This window comes from Chelonia mydas, chromosome 11 (assembly GCF_015237465.2).
Source record: "Chelonia mydas isolate rCheMyd1 chromosome 11, rCheMyd1.pri.v2, whole genome shotgun sequence".
NCBI lineage: Eukaryota > Metazoa > Chordata > Testudines > Cheloniidae > Chelonia > Chelonia mydas.
In genome coordinates, this window is record NC_051251.2 from 310,935 (window position 1) to 332,199 (window position 21,265).

The 21,265-nt window shown below is 55.6% G+C and overlaps 1 protein-coding gene across 4 annotated transcripts; it reads left to right on the plus strand.

Annotated features, from left to right (window-relative positions):
• Positions 1 to 3,952: 3,952 nt before the first annotated feature.
• On the plus strand, positions 3,953 to 20,831 carry LOC119567305. 4 transcript variants are annotated; one of them, XM_043524842.1, is made up of 4 exons: positions 15,567 to 15,607; positions 16,557 to 16,720; positions 17,594 to 18,875; positions 19,466 to 20,831. In XM_043524842.1, exons 3-4 carry the CDS (start codon positions 17,610 to 17,612, stop codon positions 19,619 to 19,621), a joined length of 1,422 nt encoding a protein of 473 aa, XP_043380777.1. In that variant the 5' UTR covers positions 15,567 to 15,607; positions 16,557 to 16,720; positions 17,594 to 17,609; the 3' UTR covers positions 19,622 to 20,831. The 4 variants fall into 4 exon arrangements, with proteins under 4 accessions (XP_043380775.1, XP_043380778.1, XP_043380777.1 ...); XM_043524840.1 differs by lacking the exons at positions 15,567 to 15,607; positions 16,557 to 16,720 and adding an exon at positions 3,953 to 4,113; XM_043524843.1 differs by lacking the exons at positions 15,567 to 15,607; positions 16,557 to 16,720 and adding an exon at positions 15,213 to 15,272.
• Positions 20,832 to 21,265: the final 434 nt, after the last annotated feature.

The following is a 21,265-nucleotide window of genomic DNA, read 5'->3' on the forward strand; positions in this document are numbered from 1 at the left end:
GATGCTTTGGTCAAGTTACGAGCCATTCCCACCACCTGTTCAAACCCACTGGAGGAGGCACCGAGCAGACAGGACTCCACGCAACGACAAGCACCGTGTTGTCTAACGCAGCTCAGAGCAGGTCTCTGTGACCTGGCACCAGCTGCATTAGAGCTCCCACAACTGACGGAGCCAGTCTGAGCAAAGGGAGAGAGGATTAGTGTAGGCAAGGCCATAGGGAGGAAGTAACCAGACCCAGGCCCTGCAGCAAGAGTCTGACCCTGGGAGTTCCTAGGTCCCACCTGGCGAGCTCTGTGCAGGCTGAGCCTGACTCGGGCGTAGCTGCCCTGACACCAGCAGGGTCACGCTGCTGGGGAGCGTCACCTCTAAGCATGCAGCATTCACTGCACAACTTTCAAACGCTCCCAACGGTAACTTACGCCCATCCAGTGGAGGTGACCAGCCCCACCCAGGGGCACCCCTCAGGCCAGATCTCCCTTCCCAAGGTCACTGTGGCTTTGTCTGCACTACAGAGCTAGGCTGAGGTTGACGTAAGCTGTCCTACATAACTGTCAGCATCTGCACTACACGCTGTCACCGCCAACGTCAGTCCCCACTACACCAGCCTAACAACTCCAGCGGCTGGAGAGGCGCAGCACTGAGATCAGTGCCTTTCAGGCAGCGCAGTCTCTGCGCAGACCCTGTGTTACTTACATCGCCTGCTGGCCATCAGCCCCCTGGCGGCCTGCTCCCTACAGCACCCCCTGTGGAGAGAGGCTGGGGCTGGAGTAGCCAGAAGACCCCACCACAGCCAGGGCTCCTGCCCTGCTCCCCACAGCACCCCCTGTGGAGTGAGGCTGGGGCTGGAGTAGCCAGAAGACCCCACCACAGCCAGGGCTCCTGCCCTGCTCCCCACAGCACCCCCTGCTGGGGGAGGCTGGGGCTGGAGTAGCCAGAAGACCCCACCACAGCCAGGGCTCCTGCCCTGTTCCCTACAGCACCCCCTGCTGGGGGAGGCTGGGGCTGGAGTAACCAGGAGCTCTCCCACAGCCAGGGCTCCTGCCCTGCTCCCCACAGCGCCCCCTGCTGGGGGATGCCAGACATTGGTTAAAGTAGTCTGGAAAAGGTGAGGGTTCTAAAATCTCCCCTCCATCAACTCTGCCTCCAGGTCCCTCACCTCTACTCCCCCATGGGGCTGCAACAGGGTCCCCTGTGCCCTTGGGCAGGACCAGAGTCAGAAATCAGCAGAGCCAGGTCACCTGAAGCTAGGCGAGGCAGGCACAAGGCTGGGTTACGGCAGGAGCAGGAGCCACTGAAGCCACAGGCCAATGCTTTGAGCAGCCACGGAACTGCCGCTGGTGCTGGGCTTGAGTGCGGTCTGCTGCCTCCTGCTGCCATTCCAGCAGGATAGTCAGGCAGCCTGCCGCAGGCCAGCTGCAGGCCCGATTCCGGACAGGCGAAACATGGCCCCCCAGGGACCTGCCTGGAGTTGCATAAAAAACTTTATTTACCAGGCCTAGGACACTTTCAGCCCTGGGGCACCCACAAGTACCATTCCCCTCTCCCAGCAGCCAGCACTCCTGACTCGCTCCCTGCGGCACCCCAGCCACTGGGAGATACTGGGACTAGGATAGTTGGGAACTCCCCAACAGCCAGTGCTCCTGCCCCGCTGCCTACAGTGCCCCCTGCTGGGAGGGGCTGAGACTGGAATAGCCAGGCACCCCCTACCCCTGAAGGCAGCACTCCCCGCCCCGCCCCTCCTGCGGCTGGGCAGGATAGGCTACAGGGCTGGTGCTTATGGATCCCAGTGTTTGCAGCATGTCTGAACTTGCTGTTTCCATGGCGAGGTAGGTTTGTGAGCCCCGCCTCTCCCCCATGGCACAGAGCAAAGGGCTCAGTGCAGCAGAAGCCAGCTCCAGCACTTCCTCCTCTCTGCCAGCGGCTGCCTTTCCCAGAGCTGGTAAGTTCTCAGCTTCAGAGAGGAACTGGCTTTGTAGGGAAGGAAGGGGGCAGGGGACATGGCAGGACGAGGGAACCAGTGGAGGGGGAATGCAAGGGAAGCACAGATGGTCCAGGTTGAAGAGACCTGTTCGTTTATTGTATTGACAGCGTTTCCACAGCGCTCATCTCTGGGGCATCTGGGAGTTAGCTGCATCCACCTTGAGGCCTGGCCAGGTATGGCCCCAAAGGACATTTTCTAGTGTCCAGTCCAGTGCTTGGGAAACACAGACACAGCCTAATGCAGCTCACCCTCAGAATGCGGTTCCCAATATTCATCTCACAATGGCTCCCACCCGAGCCAGCCTCTCCCCACTTGGGCTTCACGCCCTTCCCAGATATGCAGCCTGTCTTCACACCCTCCCAAGCCCCAGTGGTCACATTCCAAGATGGAGCATGAATCCCCCCACCCCTGCTCTGCACTTGGCTCTTCTCAGCACACCCAGGCCCAGATGTTCCAGGCACTTTTGATGATCAGGGACCCAGAATTTAACCCCATTCCAGGTGCAGCCCACCAGCACTGTGACCTCTGTGCTCTCTTAGGTGATGTTGCCTTTGTAGACCTTGCAGCTATACCCCATTGCACACCTACATCTAATTCCATCCTCAACTGCCTGCTTGTTCTCTCAGCCATTCCTGCTCCCCAGTGACACTAGGGAAGGGATTAGGGTTTGGGTGCTTTCCTCACAGATTTATTAGCTGAATCTTTCTTGCTGTCCCTCAGCTCCTGTCTTGGTCCCCATCACTAGTGGCTGAACCCCTTCCTGCCCAGAATTCCGGTCTCCAGCACCCTTTGGTCCCTGGCATTCACAGCTCCTCCTAGTTTAACACTGATCCACACGGTTATATTTCTGGACCCAGCAGAGAAGGAGATTGACCTAGACACAGCTGACAAACCCAGCTGTCTGCTGTGATTGCTTGACTCTTCTTGCAGCACACTGAAACCAACAGGAAAGGGAGGCTTTGCTCCGGGGAGGGGGAGTGCTCAAATATTTAAAGGGACAAGGCACCGCACACAACCTTTTCCACAATCCACGCCCTGCACACACCTAGATCTTTGATAAATGGCTACAGGCTGCATTCCACAGAAGTGGAATTGCCACAGAATCCCCCTCTGCTGCAGAACAGTGGTCCAGCATCTATTCTTTCATTTAAAAGAATGGCATTTCTAGTCTGTGTACACAAAAAGACATTGAAACATAAACCGTGTAACAGATCCAGTCTTCAGAGAGACCAGTGACCTGCCCCATTCATCTCAATAGCATGTTATGCTGAATCATAAAGATAACAATGAAAGGATCAGTATAGTCAACAGCTTATCCATTTAAGAAGGAAAACCTACTTAATGCGATTACCCCATAATCTCAAACTGTCTCCTATGCCTCAAAGCCCTGCTGCTCCCAACCCAGCTGGAAAAGCCCCTCTTCTGACCCTGCCAGGTATTTCTGCATTCTCAAGACAAAATTCTGCAGCCATTTGAAAACTGAAAATTTACGGAAACTATCAGGTATTTTTGGCAGCAAAAAGGTCTGGGATCAGTTTTCCAGGGGTTCTTCCCAGAGGCTTAAATAACACTGGCTTGAGGGCCCCTATGTTGGGGGAGGGGAGCTTTACTCACTGCTGCAATGACAGTTCCACCCTGGTGGCTCTGGGGAATAGCTCAGGGCCAAGGAAGGCCCCTTCCCTGGGTCACCCAGCATCCCTAGGCCTCTGTCTGCAGCCCCTCTCTCACTCCAGGAGCTGCTGCAGCCTCTTCGTGACTCAGCCCTCCAGCGAGGTCACTAAGCGGGTTCCCATTCCAGAGCAGTCTTTCAAAGTCTCTTCTGTCCACGCAGCCAGCATCAGGCTGTCCTCACACCCACTGCCCTGACCCTGTCACTCCAGCAGTCTTCCTGTTCACGATCCCCAAACAGGCCCACTCTTCAGTGGTTGGTACGGGAGCCAAGGCCTACACTCTGTTCTGGCTGCCAGGGCCCTGTAGCAAACAGTTCAGATCTGCATGTCCACCATCATTCTGGTCTCACCCCTGGACTCCTTCCTACTGGGCTGCTTCGCCACTTCCTTTTCCCTCCCCTCAGGGAGGGGAACTGCTGCCTTCCACCTGGCTTTTGAGAAGTCCAGCCTGTTCCCTCACAGGTGAGCCTTTGTCTAATTAGCTTCCTCCAGATCATCTCCCTGTTTATAGTCTAAATTAGCTGCTGAGGCCAAGTGGGTCCCATTCAGCCTCCTCAAGGACAGTGTGTGCTACCCACAAGACAGGTAACGTCTCCCCAGCCTCTCAAGTAGCTGAGCACATGGCCATCCCTCTCCTGCTTTATATCACCCACCATGAGTATTTCCCCTTCTCCAGCTCATCTCCCCTGTTTGTGGCCTAATTGACTGCGGAGGCCAAGAAGGCCCTATTCAGCCCTCTCAGGGCCAGTGTGGGGAGTACACCTCATCACAGCTTGTCTCCCCAAAAACCTGGGAAACAATATATACACCCCTGGGCACCTTTGAGGGGCAGTATTGCCTTACTCACAAGCACTGAGTCGAGGGATTTAAAACAGACATTTTAGGGGGAATAACAGGAGGGGCGAGAGAATGAATGTGGGAAAAGCAGCCATTAATAAATTAGCAAGATTAGGTAAACTCTCCATCCTACTGCAGGGTCTCTGAACAATAATCCCAACCTGAGTCCTCTGGCACCTGTGCGTGGTTGAGGTGTTCTGGCCAGTTCACTCTGCCCCAGCTCCCTCACTCATAGATTGTTGTCCTGGGTTGGTGAAGCTGAAGGAATAGAACAGGGCAGTGCTGCATCGGCTGCTCCAGGGGCTCTCCCACCTGTCCCACTGGGAGCGATTTCAGCTTTAATTGCTTACTAGGAAAGCCCACATTCCAGTGTCTTAGTTAAGGTACTGCTCTCCCTATGGCTTCAGTCCAGCCCTGCCCAACCGGCCACCCCCCCCCCCCCCCCCCCCAAGCCACACCAGCTTTGTACCTTTATTTTGCAGCATGCTTAGCTCCTCAGAAAACAAACAGCTGATCCCCGAGATGCCGTAGTACCAGCCAGATACTCTAACCCACTACTAAAAACCTCTTCACTGTCCCTCTTCCCAGGTTCCCTTACCCCAGTGGTTCTCAACCAGGAGTCTAGGGCCCCCTGGGGTGCCACAAGCAGGTTTCAGGGGGTCCACCAAGCAGGGCCAGCCTTAGAGTTGCTGGGGCCTAGGACAGAAATTCAAAGCCCCACTACCTGGGGCTGAAGCCCAGAGCCCTACCACCCAGGGCTGAAGCCAAAGCCTGAGCAGTGTAGCTTCATGGGAGCCCCTGCTTGCTACCCGCTAACACCAGCCCTCGCTCAGATATGCAGAAAACCAGCTGTTGTGGTGCAGGGGGCCCATGACGTTGGGCAGGCCTCAGAAAGGTTGAGCACACCTGCCGTACCCAACTATCCCGGACTACGGTCGTGGTCAGGGTGACCTGGGCACGCTTGGTGTCGATCTTGTGGCCCTTCCTTTCCCAGCCAGCTCAACAGCACTTCATTGCCCCCAAACGCAAACCTTAAATGGCATTTTAAGCAAAATGCCCCAAATTGGGACATAACTGAAATGCAACTTGGCCCTGGCCCATTCTGTCATTTCCCCGGCTCACTAACAGCTGCCAGCAGAAAGCTCCCTTCCTCCTGGAGCCCCTGCCGGTCTGGAGCTCATCTGCAGCTCTGGGCTGCTCTTTTCCCTGTTCACCAATGGATATCGCTACCAAGCTGCCTACAAGTTTAGGAGAGCAACTGTGGGAAGTGGTTGCTTTGGGGGGGAAGGCTTAACAGCCCTGGGACTCACTTCTGGTTTATGTCTTATATGCCTAAAAGCTCATGCTTCAGGGTTATAGCCAGCCACTTGCAGGGGTCAGGAAGGGATATTCCCCCAGTGTATTGGGAGGACTTTTTAATCTCCTTCCTCTGAAACATCACGGATGGCCATGGCTAGATATGGTAATTTGCTTGGATTATCTGGGTGTATCTCACCTAATCATTTCCCTGATATTGCAGGGCCCTTGATTCCTAGGGTCCCTTGGTCCCACCTGTTCTCTGCTTGGGACATGTAAAGTCTAGTCTCCTATGGGCTGCAATACTTTGGTCTAATTTCAGTTCTTAGGTTTAGTGTTCGGGTGCTAGGAGGGGTGATCTGTGAGATACAGGAAGTCAGACTAGAATGACCTGCTGGTCCCTTCGGGTCTTTGCTCCATGGCTCGCACCACAGGACTAAGGGCTTACCAGTAAAATGATGTTTAATTGGCTGTTGAAGTAGAGAAGACGTGGGCTGGCTCTGGCCGAAGCCCATTTTCCTGTTTCATTGCATAAACACCTCACATCTGTAGTTTAGCTCAGGCTGCCATTGACTTCCAAGTCTGCTGCGAGAGCCCAGACTCCTGAGACCATGCTTGCTGCCACTGCATTCCCACACAGCGCAGGAGAGCTATTTCCCGAGGCCAGGCCCCAATTTCCGCACAAGCGGCACATCAGCATCAATGTCCAACACATTTAACACACACGTCCGACACTTGCCCTACGAACGCATTAAACACAGCGATGTTTTGCCAGCTCCTGCTTGCTCTGTAACAGGCAGGTATGGATTACACACCATTGCTATTCTCACCTCCCATGCAGCGCTTAACGTGGTCTGAAAAAATGGGGGGGTGATGTGACTAGCACAGTCCCACATCTGCCCCCAGCCCCATGCCCCCCAGCCAGGAATCAATCCTGTCCCCTAGCCCCCACATCAATCCCCCCACACCTCACCTCTGCTCCTCCTGCAACTCCTAGGGATCTTCACCCTGCTCTCCTAGGCTGGGGTGGGGGAGAGGGAGGTTGCAGTGGGGTCCCCTCTGCCCCTTCCCAGCTGGGTGCTGTGGGGAGGGAGGGGCAGGAGCAGAGGCCATCCTTCATTCTCACAGGAGTGGGAAGCGGGGAGAAACTCTACCTGCTCCCTGCAGCAGACCCGGGGCAGTGAGTGGGGAAAGAAGCCAATCAGAAGAGGCCCAGTGCTGGCCCCTTTAGACTGGCCCAGTCTGAGCCCTGCTTCCATTCCAGGCATACGGCCTGAAAATCGATCCCATTGTGCAGCACTGGCAGGCTGCAGACCAAGCTCACCTCTTAGGCCCGAGCAGTGACAAAGAGGGACCATAAAAGCCCACGTGTATACCATGGGCAAAGTCCAGGACTACATTTTCAGTGTTGCCAATGCTCCTAATTTTAGCATGAATCTCATGCTATTTGATGCTTTTCTTAAAGCCCCAGCTCCTGGAATCATGTTAATTTGTGCGATTTTCACTGTGACAGATAATTCTCAATGTGACAGTGCAATCTGTGCAATCTCTTTGAGGACCATATAGTTGATGAATGGTTTATGTATCACTGTGGGCTAGGGATTGTATGCACCTCTGGAGGGGGGGCGCATAGGGGGTTACCCCCAGCTCCTCCAATAACCAAAGAACAGTTGGGGTGATTAGAGTGAATCACTTGAATTGTAAACACCTCCAGAGGGGTACCACCCCCAGGGAGGCATGGATATACTGGTTCAAGCTGGGTTTTCCAGAGACCAACAGACCAAATAAGGGCTTTTGATATAAAATGGCTGCATTTAAATATACACAGGGCCTTCTTGCTGATCTAGCAAATGGCCAGGACCTTCTGTCCAAGAGGGGGCCTAACCTTTGTGGAAGGGTTGGAAAGACTCTGGCCTACTAGACTGATGGGTGGCCTCTTGTACATGTCTAGCATGTGTACAGGAACTTTTATTGTTTTTATGTTTTTTCTGTAGTGCTTTTACCTTAAGAATTAATGTGCTTGCTTAGAAAGGGCTGCGTGATAAATTGTAACTGCTGGCAATGCCGTGGTCATAGCCCTTGGAGAGAAAGCAATGCACAGAAACTGGCCGTTAGCCAGACTGGCTTGCTGGGGAGCTATCATAGTGTAAGGCAGGGAGCTGGGCAGTCTTAAAACCCCTAGTCAGAAGGGAGTAAGACAAGGGTCCCTGCCCAGAAAGAGGTGACAGTAGGAGACCTGAGGCTTGACTGGGCATTCCTGGAGTAGTCCGTTGGGTGGGGTGCGGTTGCAGGTACAGTTATCCTGAAACTGTGACATTCAGATTTTGCTTTTAAAAAAAAAAGGGGGGGGGGTTTCTAAGGCCTGGTCTACACTACGGGGTTAGGTTGAATTTAGCCACGTTAGGCTGATATTAAAATGAATGCGTCCACACAACCAACCCGTTCCGTCGACTTAAAGGGCTCTTAAAATAGACTTTTGTACTCCTCCCCGGCGAGGGGAGTAGCCCTAAAATCGACCTTGCTGGGTTGAATTTGGGGTAGTGCAGACGCAAATCGACAGTATTGGCCTCCGGGAGCTATCCCCGAGTGCTCCATTGTGACTGCTCTGGACAGCACTTTGAACTCCAATCCACTAGCTGGGTACACAGGAAAAGCCCTGGGAACTTTTGAATTTCATCTCCTGTTTGGTCAGCCTGGCGAACTCAGCAGCACAGGTGACCATGCCGTCCCCCCAGACTTGCAAACGAGCTCCAGCATGGACCGAAAGGGAGACACTGGATCTGATTGCTGTATGGGGAGAAGCATCTGTGCAGGCAGAACTCCGATCAAAAAGAAGATCAGCTTGGGTGCATTGCCTCCAGGACCAGCTCTCGCTCATCTGCACTGCCTCTGTCTCTGGAATTCCACCCGATGAGTTGGCCATTATCAACCGAGAACCGCACAACACATAGGAGGGGATCACTTTCATAAAGGACCACATCTGTGTTCCCCAGGACTCCACACTGTCAGCACACTTACAGTGATATAAAACCTGATGATTAAGGTCCCATTTCTTCTGGTGGCCCTGTATGCATCCCATGATAGAGACCTTTGTAGCTTCCTGCCAGGTGTATGCCCAGACCACGATCCCATGCCAAAAATCCTGCAGTCTTCTCCAACCTCTGGACACCCCATCTCTGCCCTGGGAGGCTATGTCCTTAGATTTTGGGGTGGAACTACCAGACTCCGGTGGTTTCATGACCATCCTGCCATGGTAGATCACTCTTCTAAGATGGCCCACTTCTTTCCCTGCATGGCTCTGGATAAACACTGGAGTCCATCTTCATTGCCTCCTGGATGACATCACCTGCAATCGGGGGCCACAGTTTACTGCCAGCTTCTGGCACAAGGGCCTATGTTTATTAGGAGTCCACATGCACCTGTCCTCTGCCGACCCACTTGAGCTGAACGGCCAAATGGAAAGAATCAACCAGATCCTAGAGCAATATTTGCAATATTACATCAACCATCACCAGGATGACTGGTCTTCACTGTTATCCTATGCCAAGGAGAGTCTGTTTTTTATCAGGGTCCAGATTCCTTGGTCAAGGTACAATCAAGGTCTAGATTCCAAAGAGACATTTTTCACGCCGCAACAATGATAATAAGTAAACAAAAAGAGTGCGCAGTCTGTGCAAGGGTGTCTGGCAGCCTGGATGTGGCCTGTGACCTGCCTATCGACTGCCCCTGTCCTCAGCGGAGTCCTCGTACAATAGGGCAAGACCCTGCAACCACAGGTTTCATCCACAACTATCCACATCTCCCTGTGGCGGGCCTGGTACCACACCGCCCCCTTGTGGCAGGGGTGGGACGGGGTATCAGAACCTTGCCACTCACAAGGTCACACGCCCGCCTCTCTGTGAGTAGCCGGTTGCGGGCTAATGGCCTCCCTTCACACAATCACCCCTTGGTCCGGGTAGTGCAGCCTCGCGGCTGGAGTCCATGTAACCCGCCCCAAGAATCAGGGCAGTGTGGCCCAATGGTCAGGGTCCATATAACTCGCTCCCCGCGTGGGAGCAATGCGGCCTAATGGCCAGGGTCCATACAATCCCCCTTGCAAGTGGGGTAGTATGGCCTAGCAGCCAGAGACCATAGGATTCCCGCAGTGCAGTGGGGAGGGATGGTAGGGGGGACCGAGGCCTTCCCTCGTCACCGGGTCCCAACCCAGGGCCCTGGTAGTGGTAAGCTCCCCTTGCCACCAGCTCGGCGGGGATCCTCCCGCAACATGCCAAGCATCTGTGTGGCTCTAACGCTGTTTGCCTCTAAAGTTCCCCTGGGTCACTTCCTACCATAAACACCGGGTTCTCTGCTGCAGGCGGTCCTCCGGTCTGTTCCCCTCCTGTGACGTACTCCATCTGGGTATCAGGGTGCATCCCGGCTTGGCTGGCCTCCGTATCCTGGTGCACAAGCTGTCCCTTCTCAGGAGCTGGCAGTGTGCCTCCTTCCCCTCCCACGGTCAGCCCAGACTGGACAGCTCTGCAGGCTTTTATACCTGCTCTTCAGTTGGAGCATGCCCAGCAGAGCTTCCAGGGCGTGGCTTCTGTGGTACCAGTGTGGGGCCACTCTGCCCCATCACCCCCTCCCCCAACCCATCTGCCTTGGACCTGGTACAACACATCCATGAGGAGGTGAAGGGACACCTTGAAAAGTGAAGGAGGACCACAAAAAGCACACGGACAAGCACAGACATGGCTTCATCCAAAAGGTATGGCTTTCTACAGAACACATCCTCCTGGACAGACCCTCTTGGAAACTAGACTACTGGTTCCTTGGCCTGTACCGGATTCAGTGACAAATCAGTGTGGTCACCAGCTCCAGCTCCAGCTCCATCGATCCCTTAGCGTCGACCCCATATTCCACATCTCACTTCGCAAACCATGCACTGAGAACATATTTCCCCACAGAGCTCAATCACTGCCTGCACCCTTTCAAGTACCGGGTCAGGAGGAATATATTGTTCACGAACGCCTCAGCTAAGGCGGGGAAACTATGGTACCTGACTGATCGTGACAGTTACGGCCTGGAGGAATGCACTTGGGAGCCAGCTGGAAACATTCACCCTCCCACCCTGATTCAGGCCTATCATAGGAGCCACCCTGAGAAACCTGGACCCACATCGCCCAGTGGGTGCCCCAGGGGAGGGGGTGGTGTCATGACCCATGGGTCTCGAACTCGGGTCCTCAGGGGTCATGGGTGTGGCCAAACCCTCCACCTGGTAGCCTGCTGAACAGCTGACCTGGGACCCATGAAGCCCAGCCCCAGGATGAGGCTCACCCTTGAGATCCAATTGGCAGCATCCCAGAGTGGCTGTTAGGCCCCTAGGCCCTACTGCAGCCAGCAGCAGGAACAGGAAGCTGTCTGAACAACTGGGCCCCATCCTGCTCTAGACTTTGTGCTTCCACCTCTGCCTCCAGGTCCTGGTGCTGGATTTCCGCTGGCATCCTGACCAAGTGTGACTCCTGGCATCTGAATTGTGGTTCAGACTCCACTTGGCTCCTGCCTCCGACCTCCCGGGATCCTGACCAAGCCGACGCTTGACTCCTGTCTCGTGGATGCAGGGGCCGGCTCTGACCCCTCAGTCTGGCCTCCCACGGCCACGACTCGTGGGGGGATGTCAGGGAACGCTAAAGCGCGTTGTGCAGTTCAGCCGCTAGATGGCGCAGTGTGTAAAATACCTGATTGACGCCAGCATCCAGACCTGGCAGCGCATGAAAGGCTCTGATGCTGAACATGGCTGGTGCGTCCCCTGCTAAGAAGGAAACGGTGTAGCCCGTTGTCCCAGAGTCAGTGCTCTGAATGAAACCATCCAGGACTCTGGTGTCACATGGCTTTGGCCTTCCTGGGTCTGACCTCGAAGGATTCAGCCCCCTGTTCTCACTGTGCACTTCCCGCAGCGAGTCCCTCTGGATGGCACCCCTGGGGAAGTCAGAGGGGCCCTGAACCTAACTCCACAGTCAGCCGTGAGTCTCAGCCAGCGTGTAACACAGATAGAGTTGCCGGGTGTCCGATGTTTGACCGGAATGCCAAGTCGAAAAGGAACCATGGTGGCTTCAGTCAGCACCGCTTACTGGGCCATTAAAAGTCCGGTTGGCAGCACAGCAGGGCTAAGGCAGGCTCCCTGCCTGCCATGGCTCTGTGCAGCTCCCGGAAGTGGCGGCATGTTCCCCCTCTAGTTCCTATGTGTAGAGGCAGCCAGGGGGCTCTGCGCACTGCCCCAACCCCGCAGCTCCCACTGGCCATGGTTCCCAGCCAATGGGAGCTGTGGGGGCGGCACCTGTGAATGGGGCAACGCACAGAGCTGCCTGGCTGCGCCTCTGTGTAGGAGCCAGAGGAGGAACATGCTGGCACTTCCAGGAGCCGCCTGAGGTAAGCGCCACCCAGAGCCTGCACCCCTGAGCCACTCCGCCCCATGCCCCAACCCCCTGCCCCAGCCCTGATCCTCCACCCGTCCCCCAAACCCCTTATCCCCAGCCCTACCCCTCCCACAGCCTGAGACCCATATTTGTGGCCCCACCCTGGGGCCTTCACCCCCTCCCACACCCCAACCCCTTCAGCCAGCCCGGTGAAAATGAGCACGTGAGTGAGGGTGGGGAGAGCGAGCAACAGAGGGACGGGGGATGGAGTAAGTGGGGTCTCAGAGGGGGGCAGGTCAAGGGTGTTTGGTTTTGTGTGAGTAGAAAGCCGGCAACCCTGAACACAGAAGGTTTACTAGTCGACAGGAACGCAGCACAGAACAGATCTTGTTAGCACAGAAAGCAGGAACATTCAGTAAAGTCCATCTTGGGGGGACAGGAGCCCAGAGCCAGGGCCCTGGCCCTCCCCCTGAACCCTAAGCCATCAGAGACTGACCCACTTCTAGCTGCCTGGCACCCAACACACACGTTGCCCCTCCTCTGGTCTTTGTCTGACTTCCTGGGGAAAGTATCATCTGGTCGCATCCCCCTCCTGAGTCTCAGGTTATGAAGGACACCGTCCATTGCTTATGGGCAGATGGCTGGAGCCACCTCACCTGCCCCCGAGGGTCTCAGCAAAAGTGACAGACCCTTATTGCCACCACCTAGGCATTGGTGCAGCACACAGGGAAACTGAGGCACACACAGTATTCATGCAGAACAGTAAGACTCACATAGGCTCACATACAACATAAAAAGGGGGAAAACCCACTTAGTCACACGCATTCATCTCTCGTACAGGAACACGGCACATGGTTCCTGTTCCCATAAGCATGGTTTCATTCATAGAATCATAGAATCATAGAATATCAGGGTTGGAAGGGACCCCAGAAGGTCATCTAGTCCAACCCCCTGCTCGAAGCAGGACCAATTCCCAGTTAAATCATCCCAGCCAGGGCTTTGTCAAGCCTGACCTTAAAAACCTCTAAGGAAGGAGATTCCACCACCTCCCTAGGTAACGCATTCCAGTGTTTCACCACCCTCCTAGTGAAAAAGTTTTTCCTAATATCCAATCTAAACCTCCCCCACTGCAACTTGAGACCATTACTCCTCGTTCTGTCATCTGCTACCATTGAGAACAGTCTAGAGCCATCCTCTTTGGAACCCCCTTTCAGGTAGTTGAAAGCAGCTATCAAATCCCCCCTCATTCTTCTCTTCTGCAGACTAAACAATCCCAGCTCCCTCAGCCTCTCCTCATAAGTCATGTGCTCTAGACCCCTAATCATTTTTGTTGCCCTTCGCTGGACTCTCTCCAATTTATCCACATCCTTCCTGTAGTGTGGGGCCCAAAACTGGACACAGTACTCCAGATGAGGCCTCACCAGTGTCGAATAGAGGGGAACGATCACGTCCCTCGATCTGCTCGCTATGCCCCTACTTATACATCCCAAAATGCCATTGGCCTTCTTGGCAACAAGGGCACACTGCTGACTCATATCCAGCTTCTCGTCCACTGTCACCCCTAGGTCCTTTTCCGCAGAACTGCTGCCTAGCCATTCGGTCCCTAGTCTGTAGCGGTGCATTGGATTCTTCCATCCTAAGTGCAGGACCCAGCACTTATCCTTATTGAACCTCATCAGATTTCTTTTGGCCCAATCCTCCAATTTGTCTAGGTCCTTCTGTATCCTATCCCTCCCCTCCAGCGTATCTACCACTCCTCCCAGTTTAGTATCATCCGCAAATTTGCTGAGAGTGCAATCCACACCATCCTCCAGATCATTTATGAAGATATTGAACAAAACCGGCCCCAGGACCGACCCCTGGGGCACTCCACTTGACACCGGCTGCCAACTAGACATGGAGCCATTGATCACTACCCGTTGAGCCCGACAATCTAGCCAGCTTTCTACCCACCTTATAGTGCATTCATCCAGCCCATACTTCCTTAACTTGCTGACAAGAATACTGTGGGAGACCGTGTCAAAAGCTTTGCTAAAGTCAAGAAACAATACATCCACTGCTTTCCCTTCATCCACAGAACCAGTAATCTCATCATAAAAGGCGATTAGATTAGTCAGGCATGACCTTCCCTTGGTGAATCCATGCTGACTGTTCCTGATCACTTTCCTCTCATGTAAGTGCTTCAGGATTGATTCTTTGAGGACCTGCTCCATGATTTTTCCAGGGACTGAGGTGAGGCTGGCTGTTGACTAGTCCTGTGTAAAACAAGCTCACCTGCACCAATAACTACATTCTGTTGCAAGCCTAGAGCGTCTCAGAGCATGTCTACACCACAGACATAAGTTGACCTATGGTAGGTCAACTTACAGGCACCACTGTGATGGCTGATGTCCATGCTGCCCTCCTTCTGTCAGTGGTGTGTGTCCTCACCAAGAACGCTTCCACTGACTGAAGAGGGGCGAGGGGGGAGGGTGCTGAGGGCCAGAGCTCTCAGCTCCATTTGGCTTCCCGCTCTCAGCCAGGAATGGGGGGCAGCTGCCCGGGCTTCTTGCCTCCCCATTTCCTGCTGGGAGCAGCAGGGAGCCGTCCGGGCTTCTCGGCTCCTTGAGTGGGGAGCCACGCGGGCACAGCCAGGCTGGGAGTGGGGAGCTGGGGGCAGCTGGGCTTTAGCTGCCTGGCTTTCTTGTCAATTTCATGGAGACAGCCAACACTGCATCACCCTAACTATACCGACATAAGGCCTATGCCTCTCGTGGAGGTGGAGTTATTATGTCAGTGTATGTAGTGGGGAGGCTACCTCACTCCTAAAACAGAAGGGGTTAAAAGCAGCCCTGGAGAGGGCAGTGGCTGGGGATGGCTGACTGGGGAAGCAGCCGCAGCTGGGCCATGGCCCAGTCAGGCCCCAGCTGGCCTGTATCAAAAGGCTGGGAGCCAGAGGCCCCAGGAGTCTCTCTCCAGGCTGGGAGAGAGCAGGGCCTGCTGGCCTGCCTGACAGGGTACTGAGGGTGGTGCCATGCTGGGGAAGGAGCAGGCTGAGTGGGGCGCTCCAGGCTGGCAATTCCCCAGGCTGTAGGGCCTGGTCCAAGGCCCATAGAGGTACTGGGAGGCAGAGGAAGGCAGAAGGTCTGAACCCCCTTGCCTATGATGAGTGGCCTTTACACGGCAGTCTGCCCCAGGGAGCGGGGGCTTGGTGATGATTGGCAGTAGCCCAGACTGAGGCAAGGTGGGGATAGGGGGTTGGGGGTTCCCCAGGAAGGGGAGACCCAGAGGCAGAGTGTGGGGATACTGCCCGGGGGCAGAACCCCAGAGAAAGGGGCACCGGGGTCTGTGAGGGACACGTGGGCCAGAGCTGTGCGGATCACTGGCCTGCAGAGGGCACTCCAGGTGGGAAAAGAGCTAATTCCCAATGACCAACAGGAGGCGCTGCAGGGGTGAGTCCCGCATTCTCACGGTGTAGTATGGCACTTCCATTGGCAGAACAAGGCTGTAGTGTGTACACTGATATAATTAGGTCGACTAGGGTTGCCAGTCCTTCCAGATTGGCCAGGAGTCTCCCGGAATTGGCCTCAATCTCCTGGTTGCTATTGAAAGCAATCTGGGAGATTCTAATAGGCCAAAAGTCCAGTTCGCGGCGCTAAGGCAGGCTCCCTCCCTGCCCTGGCTCCGCTTGGCTCCCGGGAGCGGCCAGCATGTCCCTATTGCAGGGACAATCAGGGAGGCTCTGCATGGTGCCCCTGCCCCCAGCGCTGCTCTGCAGCTCCCATTGGCCAAAAACCATGGCCAATGGGAGATGCGGAAGCAGTGCCTGCAAGCAGGGGCAGCACGCAGAGCCACCTGGCTGCCCCTGAGCCTAGGAGCTGAACATGCCAGTCGCTTCCGAGAGCCACCTGAGGTAAGCGCTGCCCGGCTGGAGCCTGCACCCCTCACCCCCTCCTGCATCCCAATCCCTGCCCTGAGCCCTCTCCCACACCCAAACTCCTTCCCAAAGCCTGCACCCCACACCCCCTCCTGTACCCCAACCACTGCCCCAGGCTCAGCCTGGAGCCCCCCCCCACTCCAAACCCCTTGGCCTACACCCCCAGCCCAGAGCCTGTACCCCAACCCCCTGCTGGTGAAATTGAGTGAGGGTGGGGTAGAGCGAGTGACAGAGGGACGGGGGAGGGAGTGAGAAGGGGCGCAGGGGGCAGGGACTTAGGGAAGGGGTGGGGCAAGGGTGTTTGGGTTTGTGCGATTAGACAATTGCAACCCCTAAGGTCGACGTAAGCTACCTTACCTTGATCTTACTGTGTAGTGTAGACCGGGTCTCAGTGTCTGCACATTGGCAGCCTAGGCAGAACCTGCTAATTTGCTGATCAGGTTGTTTCTTGCATTTATTTTCAGTGAGGTCTTGCTAAGGTGCTCCTTCTGTCATGCTGCGGTCCTGGGTAAAACCTAGATACCCAGGCTTTGGTTCATGGTCCAGCCTGGGGCCATTCAGAAAGCTGTTTGTTGGCCTTTGTATGGTTACAGTCTGAAGCAGCTGGAAATAATCTTTTTGGTACAAAGTTTGTCTCCATCCTTGGCAGCAGTGGCCAGCTCTTTCATGTCACCATTGAGGACTGCTGTGATTGAAACCCTGGTCCTCTGCTTCCAGACAGCTGTCATCTGCGTAGATAAAATGCCAGGTCGTGGCGTTGGGGAAATCATTTGTGAAGAGGTTGAAAGGTGTCAGAGCTAGAACTGAGCCCTGAAGTAGACCCTTGTTTTGGGACCTTCACATGTTGGTGTTTGTCCAAGTGAAGCTTGGAACCTGTGGCCTCTCGGCCATAGCCCTGAGAGCACACTGCAGGCGGCCCAGTGACCGTCTCTAAAGGAGGCCAGTGTGCCACATCGTGTCACATGCAGCTGTAAGATTTATGAATTCTGCTTGGCCTAGCCACCATGCTCGCTGTGGGGGTGAGTGCCAGCCCGTAATCACGGGTACTGCGGTTTGATCTGAAACTTGCCTGAGCTACACGCAAGAGATCATCAGCAGTGGGGCACTTTGATGAAGGCTGAGTGCTTTCAAGGAATTTGTACGTGCAGCTTAGCTAAGAGAGGGTGCAGCAACTTGTTCAGTGTCTCCCCCCCCTCCCCCCCAGTTTTGGCCAGGCTGTTACTTTTGCTCTGCGCCAGATCTTATGTATTGTATTTGCCTGGATAATGCTAGATAGAAAGATGGCTATTGGCTAGCCTAGTGCTACTCCCTCCCCAGGCTGCTGCTCAGTGCAAAGTACCCACTGACCAGCTGCTGCATCATGTATTTTCTCCAATGGTCCTTGCTACTCGCCCACCTTTCAGCTGCTCGCTGGCTGCAGAGGGATCTGTGGGGTTGGCTCTGGGGGCCAGAGCAGTGCATGCTCAGCTCACATTTCTCCATCTCCTTTCTGCCATCTCAGGTCACCCAGGCCATCCATGGAAACCTTCTGTTCTGCCCTCCAGGGTGAGATCCATGCCTTCGAGGCACATGTGCAGAGCTGCCAGAAAGACTTTGACCTGCACACGCTTTACAACGTGCTGCTGCTGCTCCTCCCCGGGAGCCCAACCTGGGAGGTGCAAAGCCTAGAGCAGCTGGAAAAGCTTGTCGCAGGCAGGGACTGGCCAGGCCAGGACACCGTGACAATTACAGGCAGCGCTGAGAGTTGTGATGTCCCTGGCTATGTCGCCTGGCTCAGCTCCTACCTGGGGTACTTAAATGCTTTAAAAGAGACGTTTGATGCCAAGGTCGTGTTCCCTTTGTGTGAGCACCTGTATGTCCACGATGAGCTGGATGTCAGGGTTGAGCGCCAGTCTCCCGTGGGTTCCTACAGCAGGTCTGGTGCTGGGCATAGGGGGGAGAAGAGGCCCCACGCTGTGACCTCCATTGCAGATATTGCCAAGCAACTGTTTGCTGTCAGGAGGAAGTGGGCCTTGCTGCTCAACCGGCGGGTGATTGACGACCGAGTCTTCAGCCCCCAGAGCCTGTGTGCCCTGCAGGGCTTTGCCAACATTGGCCCCGTCGTGAAGGTTCTGAGGCTTGTCCCTGACATCTTTCACAAGAGCTTGGCCACGGCAGCGCTTGCCAGGCAGTGGCTCAGTCTCCATGGAAGCAGATACAGCGTCTTCCAGCTGCCATCAGAACCAGGCCAGGAGAAGGGCGAGTGTAGAACTGGGCTGGCTCCTGGCACCTCTGAGCCCTGGAGGAATGAAGTGGCCATATGCCTCCCTGAGTCTGCCAACGGCTGCAGCAGTTTCTCAGGAGGCCAGTTACATCCCGGACCCAGGAGAAGCAGCAGCAGCTTCAGCTCCCATGATGGAGGAGGCTGGCTGGGCAACGTCAGTGCGATGCGAACCAAGCTGCGGGAGAGTCGAGAGGAGCTGATGGCCCTGCTCTGGCGAGTGGAACGTGCTGGAGTGCTGGAAACTCAGCTGCACGAGCTAACCCAGAGCATCTCCAGCCTGCAGCTGGAGCAGCAAGATACAAGGCGCAAGCTGGACAATTTCCAGCAAAGACTGGAACAGGCAGACTGGGACATGCCTGGCAGCATACCGCTGCTTAGCAGCCAGTGCCAGGCAACGCTCAGACAGCTGGAGGACCTGGGGCGGCATGTGGAGCTGGAGGAGTATCATAAGAGCATCTTGCAGAGCGACTGGCTGCTGGAGCTGGAGCTCAGACCATGTCTGATTCGGCAGCTTGATGCAGTAAGAGGCTTAGCTGCTGTCACAGGTCACAAATCTCATCCCTGAATGGTGTGCGGGTGTTGCCACGTTCTGGAGTGTCAGGCGCATCCCCCCCCCACACACACACACAGTGAGGACGTGGGCCTGTGTTTGTGGTGTGGGAGCCTCTGGGTTTCTGTGGGCCTGAGAGTGTGAGTGAGCGTGTGTATGCGAGAAGGGGCATGGGGTGTCTGTGGGCCTGAGTGCATGAGAGAGGGAGGGGGCCAGGAGTGCGTGTGGGCCTGAGCGTCCGAGTGAGCATGTGTATATGAGAGAGAGGCCCTGGGGCGTGTGTGCACACACATTGATGCACATGGGCCTGTGGGTGCAAATGGCCATGTGGGGCACAAGGGAGACAGTGCGAGCTGAGACTGAGGACAGCAGGAGGGAGCGGGGGCGGGGCCATCTAGTAGGAGAAAGGGGTTCCTGCAAGGGGAGGGCCTGGCTTCTCAGGACAGATGTGGCAGCCAGAGGGGAATCCTCATAAATCCTCTGCCACGCAGCCTGTATGGCCAGACCCTGCCGTCAGTACAGGGGCCAGCGCACGTGTGACGCCTTCTTCTCTTCCCCAGTTGCAGCAGCACTGCCGAGAGCTGGAGCAGTCGCTACAGGCCAGGGACCAGGCCACACTACAGCACCTCCTGCCAGCAAGTAGCACGGACTCTGCTTCCCTGTGTGACTCAGGGCATTGCTCCACCGCGTCTCCCATGCCGACAAATAAAGCCTGAGTCCTGCCTTTGGAGAGGGACAATGGCAGGAGGGACTGGACCCCATTTTGCTGCCTCTGTTAATTGATAGACTCTGTGTGTATGTGTGTTGCTCAATGCACGTGTGTGTCTGCCCCCCCGCCTGCTGCTGGATGGAGTCTGACCTGCGTCTCTGACCTGCCTTCCAGGGTGGGAGACCCACAGCGGCTGCTGCCAGCGGCTCTCTGAGATTTGGGGCACATGTTTCAGGATCAGAAGTTAAACCTGGAAAGTGAGAGCAGGAAGGACTCAGCTCCCTAACTTGTGACTGCAAGGAATCACGGTATCTGCCCAGCAGAGTCCAGGCCCCCTAGGCCAGCTCAGCGTTCCTGAAGAACAAGGCCAAAAGCCTTGAGCAGCCAACACCCCCCCCCAGCCCTCCTTGTGCAGTGTATGACTCAACTTATCCTTCCCTGCAGTGTCCCTGTCGTCCAAACACTCAGCCCACATGCCACCTGGGACCCGCATAGCACCAGCTCTAGACTCTGCCACCAGAGGGGGCAGGAAATGGGTGTGTGTGTGTGTGTCACACAAAGCTGTTCCAGTTGCCTAGGGCTGGAGCTATTCAAATTAAATGCCATCAGCAAAGGTCTGGGCCAGCCTAGTTCTAGGGCCCCCATCCACAAATTTAGCAACAGCAGCCCCAGTCTGGGCCCTCAGAGCGCCCTGCTAGGGATCTTTGCCCCCCCCCCCCCCATTGCTTCCCCACGACCCCAGACAGCATGAGTTAAAATGGTGTCCTCTGCACAGTGTGACTTTGCATGCACCGTATCCATGGGGTCACATTGTATGGAGGATGCCAGTTATCAGCCCCAAATGGCATCCTCCGTACACTTGGGCTTGCCACTGCCACTGATGGAACGACCCCACTTGGGGCCACGACCCAGACTTTGGGAACTGCTCCGCTTGCCCTTTGTAACCTGGTTGACGTAACCCACATCTCAGGCCCTGTTTGGCCAGGCTGAGACTTGCATGTTTGTGGAGTTTACATCCTTGTCCTGGGCACTGAATTCTGCTGCATGAGTCTGGGGTAGCGGGAGATTGGGCAGCCTCTCCCATGACCCCAGGGTCCAGTCATTGCCGCTGTAGGCAAGATTCCCCTGTAACGCCAAGCAGTTCAGCACCGCGGGAGAGATGCTGGTGATGGGAGAGCGCGAGCAGCTGGCCTTTCATAGGTGCCTCCCCGCAGCAAGGGTCGGGCCAGGCTCTACAAATGGGTAAAGCCAGGCAGCTGAGGAGAAAACGGAGATGGGGAAGGGAAGGGACTCCGCCAAGGCAGCACAGGGCAGAGCTCAATGAGAATCCAGGTGTCCCGACTAGCCCTGCACTAACCTCAAGACCGAGTGCGCAGAGCCAGCTGAAAGGGCGCATGCTTCATGTAGGGCTGGGGGCTGAGCGTCTGCCAGCCAGGAGACCCAGCTGGGTAGGTCCTGTGGGCTCCTCTTTGCCATGGAGCTGGGGGCAGTGAGGGCCTTGGCTCTGTGGGGCTTCCTGCAGCCCTGCTCTTCTCACCCCTTCACCATTTTCTGAGTGGTACCAGTGGGTCAGAGCAGGAATTCAGTCCCCTGGCATCCCCCACCCACAGCTCTGTGTGGACATTAGGCTTAAGTGCCACTTCCAGGGGTT